The 24,817-nt window shown below is 31.4% G+C and overlaps 2 protein-coding genes and 1 non-coding gene across 4 annotated transcripts; all 3 read right to left on the reverse strand.

Moving 5' to 3' along the window:
- Window positions 1-16,949: 16,949 nt before the first annotated feature.
- Window positions 16,950-18,325, reverse strand: LOC137810356 (uncharacterized). The gene is made up of 3 exons (XM_068611618.1): window positions 18,082-18,325; window positions 17,911-17,976; window positions 16,950-17,203 (listed from the first exon to the last, which is right to left on the reverse strand). Exons 1-3 carry the CDS (start codon window positions 18,127-18,129, stop codon window positions 17,156-17,158), a joined length of 162 nt encoding a protein of 53 aa, XP_068467719.1. The 5' UTR covers window positions 18,130-18,325; the 3' UTR covers window positions 16,950-17,155.
- Window positions 18,326-18,447: 122 nt separating this feature from the next.
- TRNAL-CAA (transfer RNA leucine (anticodon CAA)) lies at window positions 18,448-18,531 on the reverse strand. The gene has a single exon. It is a non-coding gene; the product is annotated as a tRNA-Leu (tRNA).
- Window positions 18,532-20,014: 1,483 nt separating this feature from the next.
- LOC137810444 (bZIP transcription factor 29-like) lies at window positions 20,015-23,987 on the reverse strand. 2 transcript variants are annotated; one of them, XM_068611733.1, is made up of 5 exons: window positions 23,689-23,987; window positions 22,314-23,587; window positions 22,071-22,203; window positions 21,886-21,970; window positions 20,015-20,570 (listed from the first exon to the last, which is right to left on the reverse strand). In XM_068611733.1, the coding sequence occupies exons 2-5, from the start codon at window positions 23,549-23,551 to the stop codon at window positions 20,341-20,343; spliced, it is 1,686 nt and encodes a 561-aa protein (XP_068467834.1). In that variant the 5' UTR covers window positions 23,552-23,587; window positions 23,689-23,987; the 3' UTR covers window positions 20,015-20,340. The 2 variants fall into 2 exon arrangements, with proteins under 2 accessions (XP_068467834.1, XP_068467925.1); XM_068611824.1 differs by lacking the exon at window positions 20,015-20,570 and adding an exon at window positions 21,448-21,724 and having other exon boundaries at window positions 23,689-23,978.
- Window positions 23,988-24,817: the final 830 nt, after the last annotated feature.

Genomic DNA, 24,817 nt, shown 5'->3' on the forward strand with positions numbered 1-24,817 from the left:
TGATTGGCGCCCCCACAACACAAGGGAGGGCATCACCACAAAAACTCTTCATCATCCTTCCATCACATGATCATCATACTTCTTCATTCACAAATCAAACACCAATCATCGTATACGTAGAATGCATGAACAACTCTATCTTTTTTTATTAATCAAATAATAATAATACTTCTCTTGTGTTGTGTTGGTTTCTATAATATTCTTATATTTTCAAATTTTAATGAAAACAATTAAGTTAAGAATAGTTTTCTGGATAGATACATGTTCCTGGTTTTTTTAGAAAAGATAAAGTCTTTAATACTTGGTTTAGTCCAACAGAAAAGACAATAATACAAAATAACTTTTGAATTTAAGAGAGGAAGGGAAAATGTATATAGTCCAGATCTAATATGTATGACCTCAGTACATCTAGAACATACAAGATATAGTTAATTACTTATATATTAATTTATGATAATCGAGTTAATTTAGGTTTACTGGTATTAAGTTATTAAAAATAGGTTGATTAACATCAAACTAAGATACGCATTGGTATTTATTATTTTATCTTTGTCTTCTCGCCCTTACGATTTCTGGGCTTAGTGATTTGCGGTTTATACTTCCTTTCTCTAAGAAGAGCGGGATGGGGTATTTGCTAAGACGCTCTGACACTCAAGTTAGTCCGAAAACAATATGCCGGTGAGTTAAAAGTGAAAGATTACCTTTGACTTTGGGTCTTCTCTGATATTTTTAACTTTGGATGGACCTTAGCTGTCATAGGTCTGCTTTTTGATTTAGATGATAGTCCAATTGTATCTTAATCATAGTTTATAATTAATCTGATTTAATTACAGTTAATCAAAGATTTATTTTATGTTCTTAAGTTTATTTTATCTTGTCGCCATTCGACCTCTCGTACATTATTAATTATCAAATGAATGAAAAAAATTAAAATATTAAAGATATCATTATCCATATTTTGATAAATAAATTAATACATGTCGAAAGTATTAGTATTTATTACTTTCAAAAGACACTTTTTTCATATAGTCATACTCTAACCCAATTGCACAGCAGAGACTTAGTCAATGCCGATCCTTACAGCAATCTGCTTTGACAGAAATGACAACACTGTTCTCATATATTTTGTTGTGTTTCATTTCTTACTTTAGAATAAAAAATACTAATGATTTTAGAATTCGTACTCTTTTAATATTTCAAGGAAGTGGAAATGAAAGAAAAATAACTAATTAGCAATTTTTTGGTAAAGAATGTCTAATATATGTAAAAGTTTTAATGAACGATACTTTGAAATAGAAATAGCAGCACTTACAAAAAGTTCTACGAGAACCACTGATGAACTAAGCATTTAAAAAATTAAAAATAATACATTATTGATGAGAACAATACCTTTTTAATTATGGATAACATATGATTTGTCCATTTATGACAATAATTAAATTTAAGTTGAAAAGCAAGCAATAGAAAAAAAAATGGGGAAATTTTGAATAGAAGAAACATAGCATTTGCAAATGCAGTGGATTAGGTGTGCTTAGGGATGGAATAGAGGTTAGATGTCTATTTTAGAGATGACATGACCAATCTCTTGTACCCAAATCAATTAATCACTCTTTCTTTCAAAAATAATTTGTCTTCACACCTTTTTAAAACGGAAAATAATTATTAGCTATACTCATTTTATATTTTTCAACTTCTTCTTCTAGTTCATTTTTTATTTTTTTTATTAATTTAAAAAAAAATTATCTCATGTACTCGAACGATCGAATTGATTCCCAATGAGTCGATCAGGAACTTAACCATTCAACCAATCAATCACAGTAAGAAGATCGTATGACGACACGTGACCGACCAGGTCAGCAGAGTTATTCTGACTTACTTAAGCGTTGGAGTGCCTTCTGCAAGTACTATCCCCGCCTGTGAAACCAGACGACCGAGAGGAGGAAGGAGAAGCAGGAAGCTTAAAGTGATAGCAACCGACCGAAAATAGAAGCAGAAGTAGTCATTCTCTAGGCCCCAACACCCATTTCGAGAATCTCATTTTAATGATACATAAGTTAAAATATATAGGAATTTGATTATACTTATCTTTATTTTTAGTTTTGGAGTAAGAATTCATCTTTATTCTAGCTTTGAAATAGAAGTGATAGCCTATTGTATATACCACAAAACTCTTCCATCAAAAGAAAGAGGACAATAATACCTTCACATCAGAACTTGACAAAAAAAACTATTATTTTAGTATAATATAATATTTTATTCAAAAAAATTGATTATTTTTTTGAGAAAAAAAATATTAAAAAAAGAATGAGTGTTTCTTTACTGAGACACTCCCATTATGTGAAACATTGAAATGGGGGAGGGCATGGAAGTGTTTTATTTTGATTTTGTTGCATATATAAAATATATGTATGTATGTGTGTTGAGGAAAGTTGAATTGTTGAGGGTTGAGCATGTGGGAAATGATAGCATGAGGGGCCAAGATGAGGAAAAATGTTGTGAAGAATCCAATTAATGAGAAGACAAGATCCATTGAGTCTGACCCAACTAATGCTTTCCTTTGAAACAATCACTTGGTCTGCGATTGGATACTTTTAGACCATCATTATTCAACACACTCCAACTTCCTCCTCTTTTACTTTTCTTACCCTTCTCTTCTCATTTTCTCATTAGATTAGATTAGGATCATTATCCCCTCAATCACTCTTCACAAAACTCCAACCACATCCTAATCACAATCACAATGCTAACCCCACAACATTTTCATCTTCAAAACACCCTCATTTAATATTCTAGATCCCTCTCTCATTTCATTCCAACCTAAGACTATTAAAATAGACCACTATAGGGAATCACTACATTTCAGATATTATCGACTTTGAAACTTAAAATTATGGCATTTTTTTATTCTTAAAAGACACTTCCGTGAATTAAGAAACGAAAGTGTCACCACAAGAAAATCATTAAAAAAAATCAATTTAAGAAACCAAAAATAATTAGTTATTATATTGACTAAATTAGATACCATTTTAGAAACTAAAAAAAAATGGTTTCTAAAAAGGTTTCTAATTTTAGAAACCAAATTTTTTGTTAGTCTCTAAAATGGTCTTTAATTTAGTTAATATAGCAACTAATTATTTTTTGTCTCTAAAATTGATTTTTATTTAATGATTTTCTTGCCGTGTGTATATAAATTGTTTTTGATATGTGACTATTAACTCCTTAGTAATTAGTAATGTGTGACTATTGGATGTATCTCGTTTCGTTACGATCTCAAGTCTGTTGAGATAACATCAACTAAAATTAATCATCGCATCATTTGATGTATCGTCTATTTTAGAACTTGAAACTCCATTACGATTTTTTTTCTTAAAAACGTTCAATGAATTAAGAGGAAAAAAAAGTGTATATAAACTTTATCTACATCAATTTTTGTCTCTTACATTGACTCTTCTTAATAATGTATAATGTATGATTATTATTCATTGATAATTTATGACTATTAGGTGTACCGAAATATAAACTAGCCTCTAATAAAACTCAACATTGATGAATTATGTGTAGACAGTGAATGATTTTGCTTTAAGGAACAAAATTGCCGTTAATTAATATATGTGTGCTTGCACATGCACCACTCAATTCTTTCTATATCCAATCACTATAGTCACTACCTTTCCCTTTACACTGTCAGCAAAAAGAAACCCGTGATCCTTTTCATGTTGGAAATTCCACAGTTTTTTTCTTTCTAGGGCTCATAAAAATTCACTCTGTTAAAGATATGAGTGGAAAATTTGCATGCACTCATTGCTTTGAGCATTTCTCGTTTAACCCATATTAATTAGTATTACTCTCTCTCTCTCTCTTTTTGTGTTCCCTGGTCTAACCTAACATTGGCTATGCATGCACACCTTTATGCAGTAGATTTATGGGTACTAAAGATGGAATATAGTGTTCAGAAAATGTTCACGTACGAATTGACAGAACTAAAGCTGAATTCTTCGATCGTTGATTGAGGGGGTCATGTTCAAGAAAACACAATATGATTCAAAACAACAATGATGAAAAAGTGAGGGAGAAAAAGCATGGAGTGATGGAGTTCATATCAGACAAAAAGAGAGATAGAAAGATAGCATGCATTTGCATCACATCATGGTGAATTGAAGGACTGTGATATTTGATTTTGATTCAATGTACTATTGGTTTTCGTGTTTCGGCTGCTTAGATCCTTACATTATTGATAAACGCCAACATATAATATATAAAGATTCTGTTATGTTATGTTATCTTTAGAACTCCATCTTCAATTGATTCAGATTATAACGGTTAAAAACAGAAGTAAAAATATTTTTTTATTTGTGGACTTATCTGAGAAATGTAAAAGTTGTGGATTTCACCATTATTAGGACATTTCATTCATTTTGATTCTAAACGAATGTAAATCTTATTTTATAATTTAAAATAAGTTTTTTTAGGTTGAGTTAAAAAAAGTCAATTTCTTAATATGATATCAGAGTCATTTAAAAGTTTATCTTAACGATAATTTGTTGAGACTATCGAGCCGTTATATTTACTAAAGATTTTTATAGATGAGTGTAGACCTTACTTTATAGTCAGTTTTATGAGATAGAGTTAAGCTTAAAATTCATTTTTTAATGGAAATTTTTTAAAAGTTATAAATTGATGAATTTGAGTGTGAAGGTGTTGTTATTTAACATTTTTGAAATCTTTATCTTTATAACTGTTTTCATTTTTCTTCTTTTGTGTGATATAACCCATCTTTTCCGTTTGCATGTTATGGTGCTTGCTTAATTATTGCAAATATGAAAATTCTTTTGGATAGAAAAGGTAGTTAGATTATATGAGGAAGCTCATGTCAAATCACTTAGTTGTGTGGTGTGTGGTGTATATGAAGATTTAAGACCTCATCTTATGAAAAAGTTATCTTTTCATACACTCTATTCTTTTGAAATAACTCTTGCTATATTCTCTTAAAGAATCTTCTTAACAATTCACCTTCTTCTGCAGACAAAGTTCTTTATAATCCACGAGTAATACTTATAAACATCTCAATATTTCATCATCTCATATGATAGGGTGAATTCATATGACCTAAAAGATCATATTATATTTCACACCGCAGACAAAGTCATATGAACCTCCATCGACTTTCACCAACTAATAACTTCATCTATGTGATTCTATTATATCAGTAGAGTCATGATGTCTTATTACGGACCTAACAGATCAATACACCCTAACAATAATCTCAACACGGTATTTCCTTTCCTGAAAATACTATATCTTGATCACACTTTCACATCATTCTATACCTCATGTAACACATCAATGCACCATTCAATCATATCATATTTTAAATTTTTCTAAAACAATTCAAATAGATCTCAAAATTTACCGAAACACATAACTAAGTTCATTTAATCATATTTTGAAATAAGATTTATAATTTTCACTTAAAAACAATATACAATAATAAACTAGGCTTTCAAAAGCAAAACTAAAAATTTTAAGTTTTTTTTTACAGAGAATCTAGCTTGAGCGAGAATTTGCTCACTTGAGCTAGACTCGTTCTCACTGAAGCGAAAATTTTCCCGCTTAAGTGAGATTCAACCCGAGAGCACCCAGAACTTCATCCTAAGTCTCGCTTGAGCGAGATATGCAGAAAATTTCTGCATAAACTTGTTTAAATTCAAAACCAACATTTCATTCAATTGATAAATTTATAAATTTACATATTACATTGACAGTTCCTGTTCAGAATTATACAAGCACTCTCATTGACTCATTGAGCTAGTATATCAATATATACATACATATGATTTCTAAATCAAAATCATTTAAAATCAAACAATCAATTCTCATCAAACATTTCATTTAACCTGATTCAACAAACTATTCAAATACATTCATAAACTCTTTCAATTACAGACTCATATACATTCTACAACATTTACTATATCTACCATTTCATATTTCAATTTCAATCAATTTCCAATCGACTCAAAACAAGAAATTCTGCAAACAAAAATTTGGAATTGGTGACCACGTCACCCCCACATCCAGATCTTCTAGTTTAGGGTTCTATTGAAAATTTAAACTAGCTTCACTTACCTTTACTTGAGCAGATGCTCACTAAGAGCTCCAAACCTACCAAAAGCTTCAAGAGTAGCTTAATCTGCACCATAAAGTTTTGATAAAAAAATCTAACTATACCACTAGGACTCTTAGCTAACAAAGACTAATCATAAAGCTAAAAGGGTCACATGCGTAAACTTAGATTGAAACATATCTACAAGTTCAAAATTTAACTCAAAGAGAAGAGTAAAATTGAACTTACTTTATCAGAGATTCTGATCGGGTAGTCTTGTAATCTTCGTTGTCAAAAGTCTAATGGCAGACTCCTATTTCAAACTGATGAGCGATGAAGTCAGAATCTTAGAGAGAAATAAGAGAAAAGGAAAAAGAAAACTTCTAAAAAAATGATGATTCTTTTGAAATGAAACTTGTATAACTGAATTTTTTATTTATATAGTTTTTTATTTTAATGATAAAATATTTAAGAATTATTTAAAATATACCATTTCTTGGATACTTGTATCTTTCTTACAAACATTTTTTGAATTCTGCATACTTTATAAAAACTTTTGGAAACATATGTATTTACACTTTTATTTTTATCTGTATTTATATTTATTAAAATAAAATATAAAATTTGTGTATTCGTATTTTATAAATATTAAATTATATATATACATATATAAGATAATATAAAACAAAATTAAATAAGGTGTACTTTGCTAATAAAAAAAATTGTACTTGGTTCAGCTTAATTTATTATGCAAGATTCATGCCACAATAAAAAGTTAAAGATATAAACATTTTTTCAGCAATAATTGAAGTAACGATTCACGGTACTATCCTTTTTGCTAAAGTCAATTCTCACTGATGTGTAAAGTTACATTGTTATTTTAGAGAAGTTAATATTAATTTAATTTTTCCAAAATAAAAATACATACAAAGTATTGTGTTACGTTAACAAAAAAAAATGTCAAGACATACAATTTAAATTTGATTCAATCTGTACTGAATTAAAAACCAAGTGACTACCACTAAATAGTTTTAATTGTTTTTTTAATATTGTTAACGAATACTCTAAGGTTTTATCTCTTGTTAATCCAAAAAAAAAAACATAATATATATTGAATTTTATTCTCCCTTGTACATGTTCAATTAATTAGTATATAAAAAAATTGTGTATCAACATAAAATAATTTAAATATAAATATAATGAATTTAAACAAATAAACCACTTAACAATTTATGTTCTTCGTATTTTCTTGATTATGCTTTCGTGTCAAAATACGGTTTATTGTACAATGAAATAATATACATAAAAAACATTATTAAATTTTATTTTATAATTAACATTAAATCATAAAGAATGATTAATTATTTATAAGAGACTTGTATTTAGCTTATATTATATATATATATATATATATATATATATATATTATTTGTTTTGAAAGTTAGTGTTTTGTTACGATTTTATTATTTAAAAATATATTTTTTAAAGAAAAATAAAATAAAAATAAATAAATATATATATATATATATATATATAAATTGTTATTATATATATTAGTATATCAACACTAATAAAGTTCAATAGATAAATTTTTAAAGTGATGAAATAAATGTAAAATTTGACACTTGAAAGTGAAGGAATGAGAATTGAGAGTCTTCAAAAAGTGCAAAGCACAAACATAGGTTTGACAATTCTTAGTCCCAAAATTCCACTTTGAAGACACATCATTACTAGTTCTATTTCTAGTCATTCAATTATTAGTTAAACTATATCTCTATCTTTATTATTTTAAATTCTTTTATGCATTTATTATATTGCAACTTTTTTCTTTTAAAGTAAATTAATATAGAAAAAAAAATTGAAGTCAACTATGCATATCCTATCTATTAAATTAAACAATTTTGAAAGTTCCAAATTTGACATATATAGACAAATGCTGGCAATGAAGACCTCCTATCTTAAATAAACCTTATCATGTAATCATGTTCATAATAATAATAATAATAATAATAATATCTAAAAAGTATTTTCTCACATAAAATATCTAGAATGCTATTTATAACAATTATCAGTAAGATAATTATTTTTAAAATATAATAAATGTTATCAGTTTTATGTGTAAAATCACTAATTAATAATCAATTACAATATTTAATCAAATTATTTGTGGTAAGAATTTATAAACATTGAGTTTTTATATAACCAATAACTCGATATTAGTATGTAAAATAACAAAGGTGTAACCATTATTATCTCAACAAATTTAAAATCTTATTACATACATATATTTTACACGGTCATTACTTAAGAAAAAAAGTTTGATTTAAGTAATTTATTTCAATACTCAATTATTTTTCTTTTGATTTAAGATTTACATTATTTTGAATCATTGTGAATATTTTAAAGACTATTTAACTCCAATATATGAACCTTTAATATATTTTTCATCTTATATATTTAACTTGCTCAAATGAAAATTACTAGCTACACCCCTAGATAGGTACTTCGTGTGGATGTAAATCTGCAATGAAATAAATGGTGGGGACAACAGAAAATTTAGAGAGCCTTCCAAAGTGCAGAGCACAAACATAGGACTAAAATATAAATCTATATTAAAATAATTTTTTTATTAATAAAGATTTATCGTAAAATAATTTTACGAGAGATGTTATTAGTTATATTTATATTTATTTAAATGTTAAAATAATATTCATTATCATTTATACTTTATTTTTGTTTTCTTCTATTTTAAAGTCAACACGTAAATAAACGAAAGAAGTCAACTATGCTATGAAGCTTATGTCCTTTTAAGCTCCAAAATTTCCACAGACATCATACAATATCGACCAGAAAATACCTCATGAGTTCTTTATGTAATCATAGTTTCCATTAACGATAGAAAAAATGCAACAAAATTATATGAACTTTCGAACTTACGAAAATTTTCTAATTGGATTTGTGAAACATCTTGAAATTTCATTTTACAATTATTTCATGTTTCATCATGTTTTCCGTCCATTGTTTTCTCAACCTTGTATCTCACTTAAGAACAAAGAATGAAAATGCAAGGTAGAGTCTAAGTAAACCCTTTTCTCTCTATATATCTATGGTCGATTAGATAACAATATTAATTTAATTTTATAAAATTGATTTGTAAAATAAAATTTACATCACTTTTATATATATATATATATATAAATCTCACATCAATTAGATATTAAGACATTTCATTATATATAAGTGAGTGTAAATCTCTCCTCATGAACCGGTTTTATGGGATTGAGTTAGGCTTTAAAGTCCATTTCATAATATGTTATTAGAGTCATTTTGAATCTATCCTAACGAGTGTTTGTTGGGCTTATCAGGTCACCTGCTATCAGAGAGTGTGTTGGAGATCCCACATCGACTAAAGAAGCACCTCATGAGCTGGTTTCATGGAGTTGAGTTAAACTTAAAGTTCACTTCATAATAATATAAAAAATTGTCTTAATTAATATATATTTTTTAACAATATTAAATAAATATCATAATTATTCATGTTTTCTGCGAAAATAATGAATATAATATGTAAAATATAATATTGTAACAATAGTCATACCTAGTAGTTACATAATCTTCTTCAAATATTTTTATTATAAAAAAATTGGTAACTATCCTAATTTTTATAAGTTTTTTTAATCAACAAAAGGAAAATTAAAATTATAGAACGAAATCTAGGATGCCTTCTATACAAACGAAATAAAACAAACATGTACAAAGATTAATTATTATTATTATTATTAAGAAGCTTATGTACATAATAATCACTCAAACTACATGCCTTCGGGACAAAATAAAGGTAATTTCATAATAAGCGCGTTTTGAAAAATAAAGCATGAATTAATGTTTGAAGTAACCATGATGATTAAATACAATTAAGAGAGTTTTGTTAGATCAAAAGACTATGATGTAATAATAATAGCACGTGACAAATTTATAATAATGTCACAACGGAGATTAAATTTTATGAGATTTGTTTTTGAAATCGTGTAATTTACATTTACACCTTTTGATTACAAAAATAAGTTAGTAGCCAAATTCAATATATATTTTTAACCTAATATAAAAATTACCAAAAGTTGCTTAATCTCATAATCAAACATTTGAATATCTACACAAACTCGCATCAACTAATATTTTAATATGATTACGAAAACCCAACTTTGAAACTAAATATTTTGCTTGATGAATTAAAAAACTAAAAAAAATAGGATTTATTACTCTTCCGAATTTCTGGTTTTAAAGGATTTTTCATTCTTATAATGTTTTTTAAGATAACTTTATGCATATCCTTGTGTATTGAACTAAAATTAATCCAAAAGAAGGATCAAAACAAATAACACACCTTCTCTAGAAATGATAGTAATTTGCATATTTTAATAATTACAAATTACAATACAATTAGGAGATGATATTTCACCTATTACAACCGAGTCTTTTAACGAATAAAATAATAATAATAATCAAACGGCTCTTATCATCGTTTAATCTCTCTAATAACCTAAAAAAACTCACCCAAAATCATTAATTAGGATAAAAATTACAAACCCCAAAAAAAGTAGTTAGTGACAAATGAGTATTGTATTTTCAGGTGAAGGAAACCGAGTCAACTCAGCAGATCAGTTCATCACGAAGCAACGGCCACGATTCAGAGTTGCCGCTCGACACATCCACGTGGCACCGTCTCCTTAAATCCTCGAGCGTGTACAATCCGGGTACGGGTCGGTCCACGACCCGGAGAAGCTCTTCGAACAGAGACTCGTCGCAAGGAAGAGCGAGAGGACCGTGGTTGCAGAAACCGTATTCTTCTTCTGCTTTCGCGAGAAGCATCTTGAAGATCGGATGGTTCAGGTACGTGGCGCGCACGATGAACCTCCTCCGGCTAGGCCCCACGCACACCGCCACGTGGCCCGCCGGAACGTCCGACGTCGCCAGCCGCGCCTTCCTCCGCCACCGGAGAAGCATTTGCCGCACGCGCACAATGCGCCGGATTTTGCTGCAGTTCCCGGTCGTCGACGGCGACATTCTCCAACAGTCTGAACGAAGAACAGAACGGAACGGAGTGTGAGAGTGAGTGCGTTTTCGTTTTGGAGTTTGGATTTTGAAAGTGTGAAGAGTTGGGTCGAGTAGGTAGGTGGAGTGGAAGAAGGTAAAGAGCGCGTGGGGTATATATGGTTTGCGGAATTCGAAATGCCACTGGAGTTTGAGATAATTACGAGATTGTGCCTGTTGCCTGCGTCGTAGTCAAGCCCATGTGGAACCCAGTGGGGTGACTCGATGTGGGCTTGCTTTAGCCCACTAGCCCTGCTTTCTTATCTTGCATTTCAATTTTTCTATGCATTGTACTAGGTCTCCTTTTGCAAAGCTAAAACTATATCTCCACTTTTTATCCCTAACACCACCTTTTTCTGTTCTCATCAACCTTTTACACATCTTTTTATTTTAATTTTATGCCTTTTTTGTCCAAATCAATTTTTAATTCATTCACTTTCGTACAACTCCGGAAACTAAGATTTAAAAAATATAATTTGTAGGCTTAAAAAGTATATCTAAAAATTGTACCCATCTAAAGACTAATCAAATAATGAATGGTGTTAGTGGGAGTTCAAGTCACTGTGTTAAAAGTGCACAGAGTGTGGAAATGAGAAATGCTTCAAAAGACAATGCACCTTTGTTGGGATTTTTTAGAAGAGCTGTTTTCAAGATTGTTCATGGCACTTTGGATCCATCTATTATGGTTTGAGTTGAATTCCTGTTTAATACATGAAATAAGAGAAAAGAGAACAGCCCATGATACACCATTCACTCATATAATAAAATAATAAATTTTGTTATTGTATACTAGAAACTTGAAAAAATAAGGGCAACAAGGGTAATAGTTCAACAATTTGATTTTTCCTCTTCGCTAGTCTTTCATTACAAGAAAATCATGAAATATAGACTAAATTTAGAAACAAAAAACAATTAGTGGTTAGTGACTAAATTAGAGACCATTTTAGAAACTAAAAAAAATAGTTTATAAATTAGTTTTTATTATTGTTAAATGGTTTTTAAATTGATATCTAACTAGCTATCAAGATTTTTGCTACCAAATTTAGAATCTAAATAATTGGTAGTTAAAATCTTGGTAGCTAATTAGATACCAATTTAGAAAATAATTTATAAATCAAAAAATTTTTTAGTCTCTAAAATGGTCTCTAATTTAGTTACTATATCAATTAATTATTTTTTGTCTCTAAAATTGATTTCTATTTCATGATTTTCTTGTAGTGCTTTTTCCTTTCTTCCATCATTTCTAAGTTTTAAGTTTTGGCTATCGATTGAAAATGACCGATGCTTGAGTAAATGTTTAGCATTAGATGATGTTGAGTAAATGTTCAGAATTTGACGTGTAATGAGTTTGTATTGATTAAATGTGATTATTTATATAATTTTTTATATATTATATTATTGATAGATGTATATAATCATAAAAATGAAAATACCTAATTTATTTTATATTTTTTTATCTTTATCTAGTCTGACTATATTCAATACCAAGTATTATACGTCGTCTAGTACCGACCAATTAAAAAATAATAATTTACAAAATGATGAGAAACAAGAAAATGCCTCTTACTAATTGATCTGTTGTTTCTTTAATAAAAGAAATCGCAGAAACGTGGATGTTGTGAATCAAAATGTTGTTTTTATTTTTTTATTTGAAGTTGGAATAACAAGTAAGAAAGAACAATTAAGGCTTAACTTTGTTTGTGGTTTAAGTTACTGAACATGCTCACGTTACATGTGCTTGCCTCAATTAATTATTATGTTTCCTCATATCTAACATAGAGATTATGGGAACTCAAAACCTGATCTTTGTCTTCGAACTGCATTAGATCCCAACTACATAATCCTGTTGCAAAATTTTTAGCTTTCATTATCCTTCCAATTAGTAATATATTCTACTCATGATGTTGTCAATTACCAATCAAGGGCACAAAAATGGAAGTGAATGCGAATTGTTATGATTAGATTAATAGTGAGAGAACCACACTGGATCTGGCTTCTGTGGACACAGACCAACAGAAAAACTCATTTTGCTTTGAATTGATTAACTAAACAAATTATTTGGTCTTATAAACCATGATTTGTGTTCATATGAATCTAGAAAACTATTGAATTCTTCATTTTTCTTCTTCGGTCGGGCAACTTGTTAAGGTTTCACTGGAATCCTTCTCGCCTTCGTGTTTCTCCTTCGACTCTCGGTCTCAGGTGAATACCGAATGGGGTACCTACAGAAGGCACTCCGACGCTCAAGTCAGTAAAGCGGGTGATTGACACTCAGGTAGATACACAGTAATAAATGACATATCTTTCTCATTGGAATGTGTGTTATTTATATTATTTTAATAGGCTTACCTTAGTGGGTCTGATTAGTAGAATGAATCACACTTATGGATGTATTACCTAGTCCTTAATGACATATTAGTTTCACTGACCTTGATTTGAGAGTTAATGGATTTATGTGTCGATCGGCCAAACCGTTCGTGATGATTTCCCTCGGCTCGACCGGATTTCCCTTATCTCGACTAAATTTCTCTAATCTCGATCAGAAAGATCGAATCTCGATTAGGGAGATCGAATTTCGGTCTCACCCGTACCAATACAATTTGATTCCAAAACGGAATGATAAGAGGGAGGTTTAGTGTAATTAACTACTCATAAAAGTTGAAATGGTAGGAGGCAAAAGAAGACAAAAGATATCTATGCGATGAGATTCGGTGATAGCACTGTGGTCAAATCAAATTAATAGTGTTAGTTGTTTATTAGTAACATTAACAAAAGATTTTGAAGAAAGAGACAAACATTGAGGGACAAAATCAACTGCATTTTAATTTGTAATGTTTAGTTTTCTTAATCCCATGATTTTGCTGTCCCCAGAATCGTTTTAACATAGTAATCCTGATTAGAACACCGGCATAACTGATTCTTTTCGAATATATGCTGCCTCCTGCATTAACAATAAACAGAAAAAAGAAAGGGAGCAACAGTGGAGAGAAAACGATAACTGTTTTGCAATTTTTTTACTACTATCACCACTATAATGTCACACCATCCAAATGCTAACTCTTGTGTTAGTTGAGAACAAAGCGTAGTTGCTGGTAAAATAATAGTTAAACAAACATTAAATAAAAAATTACACTTCATTACCCGAAAGTCATATTTACAAAACACAATTTCAATTTTTATTTATTTTATATTAAAACAAAATCGTATGAAAAAGCATAATTATAATTTTATTAATAAAATATACTACTTCAAGTTTATTATGATAATAATATTCATTATAATATTATCATAATATTTTTTTATAATTACAATAAAAATATATTATTATGATTAGTGTTACTATGATGATTTGTATTTTTATTATAATAAAAAAGTATAACTATTATTATTACATTGGTATAATGATTATTATAATATTATTATTTTTATAATTATTATTTTAACATTCATAATAATAGTATTAGAACTATTATTCTCATTAAAAAATATTAATTATTATCATTATATTATCATAATAATAAGATTGAAGTTCAAATTTATCATAATTTTTACGATAAATTGAAAGCGTATTTTGAACGATAAGTTCATTTTAATTTAATTTGATTTTTTCTATACTAATTATGTTTTTTAAATATGAGTAATCAATTTCTATATTTTTAAAAAATATATAAAAAATGGAAATTGCACTAATTTAGTAAGAAAAACCGAATTCTGCCTTAATTTCTTTGTCTTTTCCCTAGTAAATATTTGGAGTTAAATTTGGCATGTCAGCCAATTTTGGTGGAAGAAAACCCATTCCATGGGCTTCGAATAACGAAAAATATAAATCACGGGCTTTGCTTACATAAACAAAAAAAAGTCCCCTTCTTCCTGCACCTCCATGATCTCTGCATGCACCCATAGAAGGTGCAAAGAGAAAAAAATATGCCACCGCAGCTTCTTCTTCCTCCACAAGTTTTCCACTGTCCTTTGCCAACTATTGTTTCATTCTGCTAGTGCCACTCTAGCCATCCTCGTATAAAAAGTAACTTTTTGTACTATTATCTTCTGGTACATTTTTCATGTAGAAGAATCGACAAAGATTTCAAATAAGATATTATATATAAGATTTCAACCGGAAACATATTTCAAATTGACCAAAATAAAATGAGTACAAGTAAATTTAAGATTTTGGATAGAACTATCCAAAAACCTAAACAAGAACATTTCATAAATTGTTTAATTTTTAATATTATAATAATTTGAATTGAGCAATTCAGAATGTATTGAAGTATCCTGCAGATTTATAATATTGAAATATCTGCAATACATAAACAAATTGATTAATCTACAATACAACAATTGAAATGTATGACTATAAAAAGCTTCTCGATATTATTAAGCATTCAACAACCGAAATATTGGATGCCCCGATCCCACTCTAATGCACAAACAGATATAAAAATAATACAACTATCTTAACGACATGGGGATTCCCTAAAGAAACCACCTTCAAAATCAAATTATATATAATCAATGATAGATTAAGCACAAAGACATATTCATTGTTTGATAGTTGCTTAATATGAAATTCTCGATCGTTCCAGCCACCATTGGAGAAGAAAGGAGAAGCTACATAAAAGAGATTGAGGCAATATAGCGTTTTTAAAAATTTGGGGCTGCATGGGAGAAAGAGCATAAAGAAGAATGGGTATTTCAGGCAGCTGAGAAATAAACAGAGGTTAGCAGAAGTCTGTGTGGCAGACTCTTACATAATAGAAGTAATTTTTTTTGGATATACCCATCAAACATAGTAATTATGGATAATCTTTAACGAAGAAATAAAATCTCTTTCGTAACTTTGTAGGACTGACTTCCTCATGCTTTGCTTGACTTGCATTCATTCATTGGTAAAAAAGCAATTCATATGGTTGCAAAGTTATGCAGATTGTGAAGATAATTTAACAATACGATTCTTTTGCTATTCAGCGGAAATTTATAAAGAAACCCAAATTCACACTCATAGTAAGTGAATAAAACAACAGCACCAACCAATTTTAACTTATAAACAACACAAATACTGGTCAATCCAGTAAATTTTGGTTGTATTTAGCTCTTGATCAAATGTGGAGAAAGGTAACATCTATACAAACCACCATTGATAAAGCACGTGGATCAAATCAAACTACTTTCTCCAGTATTTGTGGATCAAATATATACAGCGTTTTCCTCCTAGATAAAAGTGAAATGTTTCACACAAGACTGCTATAACTTACCGTTCAACAAGAACATAAGAACTCTTGAAACTCGAACTTGAACACAAGAGCATGATCAGCAAGACAAGTAGATAAAGTATTTAATCTTTCAACCGTCTAATAATAGAAACATACGATGTAACTATAATACCAAACAAGGTATACTATACAGAGAGAAAAAAATTATTTATTTATTTATATGTATATATATATATAGAGAGAGAGAGAACGAGAGAACTACATTTTTTGGAAAACAGCCATACGAAGAGGGCTTACATTAGCTGTTCTGGAACCAGATCTAACAAAAGACTAAAGTTCATTTCACTCCCACCCATTTCAATCAAGCACAACAACCAAACAAAAGCGTAATGGGAGAATACACTCTAAACTGCATACATTTGATACACAGCACATGAAATAACTGACCAACTTAATTTAAAAATAAATTTGAAAAAATTTCAAAATGCATTACTATTAAGCAAATATGACAGTCTAAGCATCTTGCAATATAAACATGGAAATAAAATAAAAAAGACATCGTATTTATTATAACAAGGCAAAATCTTGAATATTTTCATGATGCACTGAACTCAATGCTTCAAGATTGTCTAAAGCTTAACCAGAAAAAAAAATGGGAGAAAACATGGTACAGTTTCTTGTCATGAATTATTTCAGTATTCTACTCCATCCTCAGAAAGATAACAGCCTAGGCATGTCCCATTCCTTTTCAGTGATGAGCCTTCTCCTGAGCTTTTTTATGAGAGTTGGCTTTTGCCTGAAAGTAAAACAAACATGAATTACAAAGAAGTTCTGCAGAGTGCGGTATAATCATAAGATGTAGATGTTGGAGCAAGGTAAACCAACCTAAATTCAAGAAATAACAAATATAAGGCATTAAGCACGATCGGAGTTTGAATAGAAGACAATAGAAATACAACGCATGGCACAGCACAACAATGCATGCCATTGAAATTGAACAAATATTACAAAATTATATGACAAAACCAGAACAGATTTCAACCATTAAGGATATAAAGCCTTTCCCAAACATCGGGAGACTATTCACAACTCATATCAAGATCGTAACCAAAACATCAGTAAGCCGCCACTCAAATTCACCCAGCAGAAAGGCTTAATTCACGTTAAGGCTGTAGATCTGGGCTGAAATTAGAACTAGTCACGAGAGAATCGGCAAGCTGGGGCTTTGATTAATCAAACCAACAACAAATCCGTATGATTCACTCCAAATTTTTTAAATCACAAAAACAATATAGTGCCTAAAATCCCTTAATCAACTGATAACCCCACTCAACATGAATGTAGTGTTGAAAATCAACATGTGGACAGCAATTTAGAATTTCAGATAAACCATGGATTTCTCTAGATCGCCAAATTACAGTTTCAGAAATGCATATCATCGTCACAAAAGAGGTGTACGATCGGATGAATTTTAAAACAAAAACTAGAGATTCGTTAAAATACCTTAAGATACTTGAGCTTGATGCTTCCATAAACAAGGCCGAAGGAAAAAGCAGAAGCTCTAGCAACCTACCAGTGCATTTGGTTTTAGATAAAAATACTAAAAATGTTGTCACTGAATTAGTACCTCGTTTTTCACGAGAAACAAAGAGAATAGGGTAATTCGGGGCATACCAAAGCTAGGGTACTGGCACCGGAATAAGGTCCTGGAGGAGGTGCCATTAGATTGAGAGACGTCGGCGCAGTTGTGGTTGAAGAGAGGAACAAACAATGGAAGGCAACTACTCCGAACGAAGACGATGAAGAAAAGAGTGCTTCACAATTGTCGATTATGGAACCCTAGCCAAGGTAGGACCGAAAAGAGAGGGTGACTCGTTAACAGCACAGTGTTCGTTTAGTGGACTGAGACTAAGTTTCTGCCTCCAAAGCCCAATAGGCCCACATATAGTATCAGCCCAATTTTGAATTTAGAATCCAAACCCCTATGTCTGTAAAAAAACACACGTAGCAAAAAAAAGTAAAATGAAAAAAAATATATAATGTCAGAAGTGGGATTTGAACCCACGCCCTCTTTCAAAGACCAGAACTTGAGTCTGGCGCCTTAGACCACTCGGCCATCCTGACTTGTATATTTAGTTTCAATACTAAATTATATTTATAAATTTCTTAGTGTATTATTATTGGGCCTTTAAAATGCAAAAAAACTAGCAATAGTTTAAAAGGTGTGTAAAGATATGTTCGTGATTTAAAATTAAAAAAATATACATTGTGAAACTAGGGTGTTGAGACTTGGGTTGGGTTCTGAAATTTTAAATTTTCTTTTCCCTTGATTTGTGCCTTACCATTAGCAAAACAAAGTCAATGACTTACAGATTCAAGTATAAGATATATAAGATATATGACCAACACAATCCACGGAATAAAGGGTTTCTTAGAAATGCTAAAACAGAACTTGATGTTTATATACAACAAACAGTGTTGTTTCTACAATTCTTTTTTTTTTTTAAGATACATTTTTATCATTTTTGAAACTTAAAAACTAAGTTTTCACTTCAAAATAATAAGTAGACAGAAAATTTTAAATTTTTTTATAAGAAAAACCATCAAATATAAAAGGTCATAGATCAGACGGGTATGAAATGCTCTTACCATCCAATCAAGTCCAACCATATTAGAAAATAAATTGAGTTTAGAGATTTTATAAAAAAAACTTAAACTTATATAAAATTATATTTAGATAAATAAATTGATCTCTTATCAGATATTTTCCAATTAAAATAAAATAGTACATTCAAAGTAATCTGAGTAGAGATGATCTGAATGGATAATTAGTATGATAATTTAGATTTTCTCAAAACTAGATTCCTTATTAACAAGGTATTTTAAGTAGGAAAAGTTAACTCTCTTTTAAGTTATACTTGGGTTCTATGAGATGAATTTATTTTGTAAAGATCAAAGTTTAATATGTATGAATTTATACTTTTCTTGAATAATTTAAGTTTATAGAAATATTATATTCGTGGAAATTTATAATTAATGTCGTTAAAGCTTTACGAGCATTAATTTGTAATTTTAATTGAATGATTTAAGTTTAAAGAAATATTGTATATAATTTATCTTAATTGCATTGTTATATAATATTTTGTCTGTCTTTAAAAGGGTTAAAGTGCTGTGTAGTGATTGGTGATGATTTGAACTTGATATATGAATTATGTGAATGTTAATTACTGTGGTAGTAATTGATTTGTTTAATGTATAGGGTATTCAAACCATTGCTACCATGAGAGATATTTACGCTTCATAAATAACTCAAATTAAATAGATAGAGATACTAAATTGTGAGAAGTTGATAAAGATTTTTGTCCAATAAATTGTCAAGTATATGAGGTACTGTTAACTTTTTTATCATTGTTTTACAAATATCCACAACTGCGGAATTATCAAGTTAAGCTAAAACATTTCAATATGGATATAGTGGTACAGTGTAGATTCCGTGAGAAGATGTCGGCAAGGCCCTCATACTTGAATTATTGATTTTGACTTCGAGAAGATAAATTGAACAGTTTAGATTAACTTGTTCCGAACGCCATAAAGTAAAACAGATCCATGACAGAATGGTCATTCTTTACAAAAAGAAAGTCTGAACAGTGTTTCTAAATGTCATCACAAAACAAATCATGTCCAAATAATGCTTACAATTTAATAATATATATTATATATACTGAAATTAAATATGCTCTATAATTCAGATATAGGACAGGAATTAGAACTTGTATATGAACTTTTTGCCCGAGTTGGACAGGTAATGCGAATCAAACTTCATACCATAATAATTAAGGAAAACTTTCTGTAAATATGAGAAAATGAGTGCAGTGAAACAGCAGCGAAATATATAACGAACCAACCATCCAGCTGCAGGACCTCCTTCCCAGGCTATTGTTTTATGTCGGAATTTGAGTTGCCATTACCATTCTGGTGGTGCTGCTGCTGCTGTTGAAGATGAATGTTTTGTTGGGATGCAGTGGGAGGCTGCTGCTGCTGGAACATCAGAGGGTTGACAGAATGTTGAGGAATCAAACAGCTAGAACCATGTGAATCCCCACTAAGTTCAGCTGTAGCAATCTTTAGTCTTTGAACCTCGGCAGTAAGAGCCTCATTTAGAGCTATTAAAAGAAAACACAGGGTAAAGAATCAATCAGAAGGAGTCATGGATGATTCTACTAGTCTCCAAAACAAAGCATACACAATGAAGATATGTCACTTTGAAAACCAGTCATTCTTGCAAGAAATTTACATAACAAGCTTCTATGAAAAGGAATGCAGAAGCATATTCTTATTCAGCTTGATAAGTTCATATCCGGCAGATCCTATAATGGGATTGCTTCAATATTACTCATGTTAACTGCAACAAATATGTTGTGTAAACAGAACGTAATTGACTTGGTTATGGCTCACACAGCATTTCTCAACTCTCCCCGAGAAATTTGGACATAAATAACTGAGTAGGTATCTTACACTATAATTCCTACATGCCATTCCTATAATTCCATTTACTTTGGAAGTGCTTCAACCGAGTTGCTCACGAGATAAACTTCTACATAGAAAGGCCTTAATACGATGAATATAAAGCATTTCGGTTTCAATGGGCCTACTATTGTTAGCAAAATGCTTTGATGATACATTTACAATAAAGGGAGCATTATTAGCATTGAATCCGAGCCATAAAGTTTCAGTGATTTGAGAAATATTAATAAATGGATCTGTAATAAACTAATTATTATCCCAAAAAAGTTAGTTGATGAAGGCTAATGAATGATTTTTATATACGAAACACGACCTTGCCCAGGAATCCCCTTCAACGAGAGTGACAAGAATGAAACTCCTAACCGCTAGATAATAAAGTTATGGTATCATATCAAGAACCAACTCGCCAAAGAGTATAAACTGTTAGGTGAAAAGACATGATAGATTATTATTTCTGAAAGGTTCCTAACATTTTATAAAAATATTACTAACAATAAACCAGCTAACAAAATGAGATCATGTAAAGGCCCGGTTTCGTGCATAACATTTACTGCAACAAAATAGAATTGAGTAGCTAACGTAAGCCAAAATCCCAAGTTAGATTGAGAATAAAATTTACCCCCACAACTTGAAGGACCAACATGAACGACTTTTCTACACTACTGTCTATACTTAAAAGCTTCTCAGCTTGCAAGTATCATAAAAGTAAACAATGGCAATTTTATCGTCAATTGCAATGTTGTTTCCACTTTACAAGCCATCTGCTGAATCCTTTCACCCGTACTCTTGCACTCTTTCACAAAAAGTATTCATCATGCACGTTGACATGAAATATAATATAAAATGTGAAGACTAGATCAGCCAAGACTATAAATGAAAAAGTAACTACTGATACCTAGCACATATCAATAAAACAAAAATTTTGAAAAACTACGAATGAAAGGGAAGTAATACCATCTCGGAGCTTTGCTTGTTGTTCCATGGATTGAAGGCGAAATTTCAACTCGCTATTCTGATTAGTGAGTCCAGCAGAATCTCTCTGCGTTCATATAATTGGAGGAATTCAATAAAATTAGAAAGCAAAGCCATGGCCACAGTCTAATCATTAAATTACCAACACAAACATGTTAGGCTCCCACCTGTAACAGAGTAAGCTGTGCAGATAGTGTGGTGGCTTCCGTCTGTAGTGTCTGAACCTTATGCTCTAGCTCAGATATGTACCTCATCTTCCGCTCTTTGGATCGTGCAGCCGATTGCCGGTTAGCCAAAATCCTGAAAATCACCCCAAAACCTAATCAATCAGTCAACTGGTAACATGAACTATATATGTTAATAAGTTTACGAGCTATAAGATAGAATGTTTAATGGTTCAACATCATCACCTTTTTGCACGCTTTGGATCGGTCAAGGCAATCTCAGCAAGTTTTTCATTGGCCATAATTTTCTTCAATTCAGGCCCACTAAACTCCCCATTTCCAAACTCCAAGCTGAAGGCCGATGAATTGCCATCAACTCCACCGGCAGGCGAAATCAAACCAGTTCTCGGCCCCGGCGACGGTGGCAGCTTCGGCGACTCATCACCGAAGTTCAACTTCGAAATGAAACTATCCATGGAGACACTCCTATAGTGCCTGGTGGTGGGTGCAATCTCCCCACCCGCACTCCTCTTCATCCCTTCCCTCTTCTCACTCCCTCCCTGCCTCACCGCACCATCCCCACTCTCATTAACACTACTCTCAGCTTCATTATCACTACTGTCACCACCATTAGTCTTGGTCCCACTCGCTCTACTATCCAAATCATCGCGATTTTCAGTCCCGTTTTTATCATCGGTTCCAGAAGAGTTCAACGCATCAAAGCTATCTAAATTCATGTAAGCAGAGAAAAGATCATCCACAACTTCCCCTTCCGGGGATTTCTTCTCCCCGGATCCCTCTACATTGCTGTGGTCAACACCCCTGTCCCACGGTGTTTCTCTTTTGACCAATTGAGCAGGTTTCGCCAAAACGGGGTTTTCTCTGCCCCGGAGTGGAATAAGCGGTGGCGAAGATTGCAAAACGGTGGAAAACCCAAATGGAATATCACTGTTAGAGCGTCTATGCGCTTTGCGAGGGGGTAAAGGCAAATTGCTGTTGGTTGAGGTGTTGAGTGTTCTGGCGAAAGGTGAGGGTGGCAAGAGGGAGTGAGAAGTGACGTCACGATCCTCCATGGACACGTCAGCAGCTTCCGAGACAGATGTAGAGGAGGAGTCGCGGAAGGGGGAAGGGCTGAGGGGAGGGAGGGAGTCGAGGGAGAAAAAGGAAGGCTGCGAGAGTGATCGCGTGTGGGTGGGTGTAGGGGAAATGTTGTGCGACCCCATTTGCTGCTGACGCGTCACCGGGATCTGAGAGTAGGGCGAAATGGGCGGGATCTGGTGCGGGTGCGAAGGTGGTATACCCGCGCGCTTGTTACTGTTCCCACCGTCGAACTGATGCTGATGCTGATGCTGATGCCTGGCGCGCATTTGCGAGGGATTGAACTGCGGGATGCTGAGTTGCTCCATGTTCAACGGCTGTTTCAGAAACGAAGAACAGTGAAGCCTCTGCATCATGTCATTGGTGGCCTCTTCATTTTCACCCATTCTCCTTCACCTTCAAATTCCACTTCCAATCAAAATCTGCAACCGCACACCACAATAACAACAATCATCATCACAATTGAGGTAACTGAGATTGAGCGAGTTACCAAATTATTATCATCGTCATCGCTATTCATTACCTTGCCACTGTTCATCTAGAGATTGGAACAGAGAATGGTGCAGAGGCCAGTTGAATTGAATTGATTAATAATACCACCGTCGGTCTTGGAAGTGTTAACTTTGTCTGACGGAAATGCCGAAGGAGCAGGCGCTTATCTCTCCAAGATTCACTCTCTCTCTCTCTCTCTCTCTCTGTCTCTCGAACAAGACCAACAACGAGAACAAAAAAAAAGTTTTCTGCGTCTCTCTCTCTCTATCTCTTTCTGCTTTCTCTCTCTACATCCACGACGATGACTACTACACGGATTTCATGACTCCTACGCGTGAATTTAATTTAATAAGAATTTCATTTCACCCCAATTTGCATTTCGCCCGCATTTCAATTTCATTCCGACCTCATTTGTTTTCTCCTACACCAGGTTTTTCTTCCCCTTGTCTCCGCAGCTTATTTAGCCACTCTTTACCCAATCCACAATGTCTTTTTTTCTTTTTCTTTTTCCATTTTTTTTTCTTCTAAAAATCTGTTTAAAGATATAAAACCTATGAAGTGGGGACACTTCTCTTAAATGGCGTGTATAATACTCATATCGAACACCGACATTCGTATGACACTTGTAGGACACGTATATGTGAAGTGTCTAATTCAAAAAGTATTCGTTGAATTTCTGACCATTCTAATATGATTCTAACACAATTTTAAAAAATAAAAATACATTAATTTTTTAAAAACTCAAACTTATTCTAAAAATTATTATTATTATAAAAATAAGAAACAAATCATTTTCAATAAATGATGAAAAACATTTTTTTCTCCAAAAAATAATCTAGAATATATTTATGTATATAAATTTTTATTGTCAATTTATATAATTTATAATTATATAATATATAGATCCATATCACATGTCCTATATTTTAGATATTATACGTATCTCCGTGTCCGTGTGTAGTACCATTATGTCCGTGTCCGTGTGTAGTACCAGTATGTGCTACATACCCTAAAACTTATTTCCTTTTCATTAAATTATTCAAAATAAATCGTTACGAGATATTTGCCTAAATTCACGTTTAACTTAATGAAACCGCGCAGGGTAGTGTTTGTTCATTAAATTATCCCTTTTATTTAAAAAGATACTTTATTTCTTTTTC

This window comes from Phaseolus vulgaris, chromosome 11 (genome assembly GCF_000499845.2).
Source record: "Phaseolus vulgaris cultivar G19833 chromosome 11, P. vulgaris v2.0, whole genome shotgun sequence".
In the NCBI taxonomy this organism is placed as follows: Eukaryota; Viridiplantae; Streptophyta; class Magnoliopsida; order Fabales; family Fabaceae; genus Phaseolus; species Phaseolus vulgaris.

What these genes read in the sequence shown, in the direction of transcription:
- LOC137810356 (XM_068611618.1), bottom strand. Translation starts at nt 18,129, where the DNA reads ATGGCACCTCCTCCAGGACCTTATTCCGGTGCCAGTACCCTAGCTTTG. An exon ending in GTGCCAGTACCCTAGCTTTG is followed by an intron (nt 17,977 to 18,081) that starts GTATGCCCCGAA and finishes ATGCACTGGTAG; the next exon opens with GTTGCTAGAGCTTCTGCTTT. An exon ending in TCAAGCTCAAGTATCTTAAG is followed by an intron (nt 17,204 to 17,910) that starts GTATTTTAACGA and finishes TTTTACTTTCAG; the next exon opens with GCAAAAGCCAACTCTCATAA.
- LOC137810444 (XM_068611733.1), bottom strand. Translation starts at nt 23,551, where the DNA reads ATGGGTGAAAATGAAGAGGCCACCAATGACATGATGCAGAGGCTTCAC. An exon ending in GATCCAAAGCGTGCAAAAAG is followed by an intron (nt 22,204 to 22,313) that starts GTGATGATGTTG and finishes GGTGATTTTCAG; the next exon opens with GATTTTGGCTAACCGGCAAT. An exon ending in ACAAGCAAAGCTCCGAGATG is followed by an intron (nt 20,571 to 21,885) that starts GTATTACTTCCC and finishes TTCTTTTAATAG; the next exon opens with CTCTAAATGAGGCTCTTACT.